The following is a 5,370-nucleotide window of genomic DNA, read 5'->3' as shown; positions in this document are numbered from 1 at the left end:
AGTTCTTGGGGAGCATGGTGCTGTCTTTTTTAGAACCCTGTAGAAGGATTAATCAGTCTGGGGGGCCTCAGAGATGTGGGCTGTCTATAACACCCCAGTGATTGTAGGTAGACTCATTATGCAAATCATCATTCTGTTCTTATAGAATTGGGAACTTGAAGCCTTGATTGGGCCAGGTCCATATACAGTAATTTAGTGGCAGAAGATATGTGACTAGAATTAGCTCTTCCTAAGCTATCTCTTAGACCAGTGCCTTTTCTATTCAGTAGTATTCATTTATCAAACTAAAATGATAGAATTTTAAACAGTGTGAGGGGTTGATGTGAAATAAGTGTCTAAACAGAGACATTTCAATTTTTTTTCTAGTGCCATTCAAACCAAATCAGAACAAAAGCCCAACCTTAGGCAAGTTGTATAGACTCCTACCCTTCCCCCATTCAGGTCAACTTTTCAATTATGACCTCATCACTGACATCATATCCCTTAAAGCTGGCCCAAGAATAGGGTGGCTGCCACCCCTATGGGAGGTGTGTCCACAGGACGTGGGTGAGTGGACATCACTGGACCCCGCTTGGTCCCTGCACCTAGGTGTGCTCAGTGCTACAACTAGGCTTCTCCAGGCCTGTGCCCTACACTGCCCTCAGCAGGCCCTGCATTTGGTTCTCAAAAAAATAATGGCATGGGCTAGAGAAGATGCAGGAGACAGCCGGTTGGTGTCTGGTCACGAGTCATCATCACATATCATCAGGGTGTCTGTCAAGACCCCACAGGACTGTCAGGAATTTATGCTGGCAGAAAATAGCAGCGTCCGCCACTTTAAGAAGCAGATCTCCAAGCGCCTTCACTGTGACACAGACCGACTGGTGCTCATCTTTACTGGAAAGATCCTCAGGGATCAAGACATACTGATCCAGCGTGGTATCCTTGATGGTGCTACAGTCCATTTGGTGGTGAGGACCAGTTTGAAGGGGTCAGCTGGTCTTGGAACTGTATCGGGACCCACAGCCCACTGCACCAATCACTCTGGACCATCTGCCTCTGGAGGCACTGGGGTGATAGCCAGGCTGAACCAGCTCATCAGGAGCTCACCTGAACTAGCTGACTTCCTTGGCCAGTTGGCTCAACTCCAGATGGCTGCACCTGAGTCTGTGGTGCAGCTCTTAGAAGATCATCTGGTTCAAGGCCTGGCAAGTGAGAAAGAGGTTAATGCCAGCAATGCTCCTGAATCCTCAAAGCCAGGACAGAAATCCGAGCCAGCTCCCAAAGCTCTAGATACATTGCGTAGCCCAGCCCAGCAGCAGGAGTTCCTACAAGCGGGTGAACAGAGGCTAGAAGTTTTGAAGGCAGTACCAGGTGGTGACAATGCTATGCGTCCAGTTTGCTCTGACATCCAGAACCTCATGCTCTCAACTCTGGCTCCATTGTTTGTCTCCAAAGACCACTGTCCAGGTTCAAAGCCTTGGAGAGGGGAGACTAAGGCTCACAGCAGTCCTGACACTGCCACTACCAATCCCACAACCTCTGCACCTGCCAGGCCATTGGTGCAAGAGGGCAGTAAAGTAACAATCACCCAAGCCAGGGGCATGGCCTCAGATAAGGCCAATTCTGGATGTAAGACCAATATGCTGGATTTATACTCAGGCCAGGATCTTCCCTCCCAGAATAGCCAGCAGTCCTCAGGGAAAGGCACTCTAAACAATCAACTGGGACCCTCACCCTTTGTCTTATGTAGAGCCTTGCACATGCTGAAACGGAATCCAACTTTGCTACACCAGTTGGCAACTGGCAACCCCCTGCGGCATCATATGTCACTACTTCCCATCCTCACCAATCCACGAGCCCTCCAGGCATTGATACAAATAGAACAGGGCCTTCAGATACTATCAAGGGAGGTGCCTGGGCTGGGACCCTGCTTATGGGGCAGAGGCAGACCATGTGGGGCCAGAGTAGCTTTTGAACCAAGGGGTGGAAGACACAGTCATAGAGCAGACCCTGTGCAACCCACCTTGGCCATTCTTCAGCTCCTCCATACACTAGCCAATGCTTGTTCCCTTTGTACCCAATCCTCACTGCCCCCAACCTCCCTCACTGAAGTCTGTTACCAACAAGAACTGGAGCAGTTGAAGGCCATGGGTTTTGCTAATCATCATGCCAAGCTGCAGGCCCTAATCGCAACAGGTGGAGACATCTATGATGCCATTGAGAGGCTGCTTGGAGATGCCGCAGGCCCAGGTCCCTCCAGCTGATCTCCTTGGAGACTAACCTATTGAGAGGGAGAGAAAAGAAAGGAAAGGAAAGGGGAGGGGAAGTAGCTTATTTTGGGAATTCCTCCTACTCAGATCATGTGCACATTTGAACAACCCCTCTCTTAATGCTGAAGCCTGTTCTACATTAAAAGGTTTGCTTGGATATCATGTGTGATGTCAGTTTGGGGGTGGGTGGGCAAAGGGAAGTTTATTGAGGTTTGGAGATTGCTTATGTGCCTGTTCTTTGGTCTGGGCTCCATCTATTTTCATGCCCATATCCTCAGAACATTTTTCAATTTTGAGCATCTGATGGGGACATCTTGAGTTCTTTCAGCACCTTTACTTATGGCCTCTTGAAGTCAACCACGCTTTCACTTTCATGTTTCTCTGTCATTAGATCCAGCCTTTGAGACTGCAGACATGATGTCTTACCTCCTTCTTAGCTATGAAGCTTCCTTTGTTATCTGCCTGTGTCAGGTGCCTGCTCTATTAAGTTAATCTCCACTACTTTTCAAGCTCCTCTTCTCCCTTTACGCAGGTTTTTTCCTTTGTCCTGCAAAATACTTGACTTTGTTGCTTTAACAGCTACTGAAATTTATTTCTTCTTTGACCTCTGCATTTCTTGAAAGCAACTGTGCTTCCAGTGGCCATGCTTTCAGCATCCTCTACAATCAGGAACTTATAACCCCTAGCGTGGTGCAGACACATTCTAGAAACTGTTTCTCCTCTACCAAAATTTGATATTCTATAGAAAAATTTTTAGAAGCAAGGCTTTCTGTCATGACTGTGTACTCCATATGACTTTTATCTCTGGTAACTGCAAGGTTTGTCAGTAAGAAGAAGCCATGGAGGAAGAACCATCCTGTCTTATCTCCATAGGCTTTCAGTCCAGGGCAGAAGCCATACCTGGGCTATCAAGGTGTTGGAAGCTGATCCCTGCATCCCAGATTATCTCTTCAGACATGGCAAGGGGAGCTACTGGAAAAGCCAGAAATCAAGTGGGGTGGTGGAGTGTGGCAGAGTCCAGGCCCCAGGAGTCACACTAATAAGGTCAAGGTCTCCTAGCTCACTCAGGTACCTGGACACTGGGTCCCGATGATGTGGAGAAGGAGAAACATGCTTCTAGGATCCCAGATCACTGCCCCGCCATTCACCCCCACTCCATTCCAAGAGACTCTAGTTCTTCCCTGGTATAGAACATGAACTAATGATCTAAACCTTAGTCTCTCAGGCCTGAGAGACTTGGTGTGATAGGAAGATAGAGTTAATAGTGCATGAAGATCATTGCTAGGAAATAAGGCACCAGAGATATTTGGTCCATGGTCTCTGACCTCCACAATTTTCAAGGCTCTAAACTCAAGCAGCAACACAACTTCTAAAGAAAATTGAGTTTCAGTGCCTAGCTTACAGATATCCATCACTCCTGACCTCCAGGAAGCAAGAGACTTAGCTACTCCTCAGCCCATGTTCAAACAGACCTAGAGGCTGGCTTTGAATTTTTAGTCCCTAATTTTCCTTGAAGCAAATTTCCCAATATGCTTCCTATGCCCTCTTCCATGTACACTTATCCTACTACATGGCTGTATTTAGATCTCCTGTATAGGCATGCTCCATTTGCCTACACTCTAAGCCATGTCACTGACAGATCAGAGGTTTACAGAGGGGTAATTCTGTGGATTGGGAAAGTACTGATCACTTTCAGGGAGATATAGAGAATGAAAAATTTAGACAGGAATAGGGGTCAAGAGAAAGATGCTGAGCTGTTGGTTATGCTGAGACAGAGGTTTCTTTGGGACACCCAAAGGGAAGGCCAGTGGCTTGTGGAAAGTGAAAATAATAGACTTAGAGATTTAAGAACCATGAGCACAGAGGAAATGGAAATGACCCAAATCTCTAAGGGATGAATAAAAGAATTGGTGTAACATACTCTCAGAAAGTACCACTGTATAAGTGACTGGATAAGAACATAGACTGTGGGAAGCAGTCTATTTTAGATAAATAACAGCCTCTTGGCTTCTGGGAATCACCTTCCTCTCCTATGAGCTTTTGCACCTTAACTTCAGGATGACGAAAGAGCTTTAAGGAGTGAAGCTTGCTGATAGGTCTGCATCCTCCTCTTGTCTGTTATCTGTGATGAGTGTAAGTTTGGCTTTTGGTCAGTAAGGGAAAGCCATGGAGAAGAACCATCCAGTGTTATGTCAACTGGGTGTCAGTCCTGGGCAGAGGCCATAGGAGAGACCCACCAGTTGTTGAAAGCTGTGTGTCCCTGCATCCCAGATTATGTCTTCAGACAAGGTAAAAGAAAGTGCTGCTAGAAAAGTCAGGACTGGAAGAGAGGGTTGGGGATCTTTGCTAAAACAAGTCCTTTCCCTGTAAAGCAGTGCTGGAGTGGGATTAAAGGTTTAAGGGAGGAGGAAACATGGTGGTTGGAATCCTGTAATGCCCACATCTGTATAGAGGAACTATTATGGAGCAAGTTGCTACACATGCATTGTGGGATCACAGGCTCAGGCACAACACAGATTTTTCAGCAAGTGACCACCTGATTTTTTTTAATCCCTCAGTTTCTGCAGTTAATAGAGGGATAACAATATTTACCCCTTAAGATTATCGTTAGGATTAAATAATCTATGTGAAGCTTTCAATAGAGGGAATTTAGAACATAAGGGCTAACAAGTGTTAGGTATTAAAAATCTTTCAAACTCTCTTGATTCTCTGTTTTCTCAATTGTAAAATAGTGAGAATGATATCTCCTGGGTATTTCAAAAGATTTCCATAAATATAAACATATTGCGTTTAGCACCTAGCACAGTACACAGAATGTAGGGTAGTCTAAAATCATAGGGATTTCTATTTTTCTATGCCCCCAAAGCTCTCCTATCCCACTTCACTTAACATTGGCACTTCAGACTAACCGACATCTGTGACCCTAAACATATGCTTTGATTTGTCAGAACACACTTCCAGACCTGCTCCTGCCAATAATAGGGTTGAATTTCACAGACCCTTTCCAGAGCATGCTTGATTTACAATTTCTCCCAATAAGGGAATGGGAGAAGGAAGTGCAGCCACTTCTGAAAAAGATCAAAAGGCCTTCATCTCTTCACCTGCTATGCTGCCACTC

General features: G+C 45.8%; 1 protein-coding gene across 1 annotated transcript; it reads left to right on the top strand.

Annotated features, from left to right (window-relative positions):
* The first annotated feature begins 468 nt into the window (after positions 1–468).
* LOC143644594 (ubiquilin-1-like) lies at positions 469–2,409 on the top strand. Its single transcript, XM_077113788.1, has one exon. The coding sequence runs from the start codon at positions 675–677 to the stop codon at positions 2,244–2,246; it is 1,572 nt and encodes a 523-aa protein (XP_076969903.1). The 5' UTR covers positions 469–674; the 3' UTR covers positions 2,247–2,409.
* Positions 2,410–5,370: the final 2,961 nt, after the last annotated feature.

Source organism: Tamandua tetradactyla, chromosome 8 (assembly GCF_023851605.1).
Source record: "Tamandua tetradactyla isolate mTamTet1 chromosome 8, mTamTet1.pri, whole genome shotgun sequence".
Taxonomy (NCBI): domain Eukaryota; kingdom Metazoa; phylum Chordata; class Mammalia; order Pilosa; family Myrmecophagidae; genus Tamandua; species Tamandua tetradactyla.
This window is presented reverse-complemented; position numbering and strand designations above follow the sequence as displayed.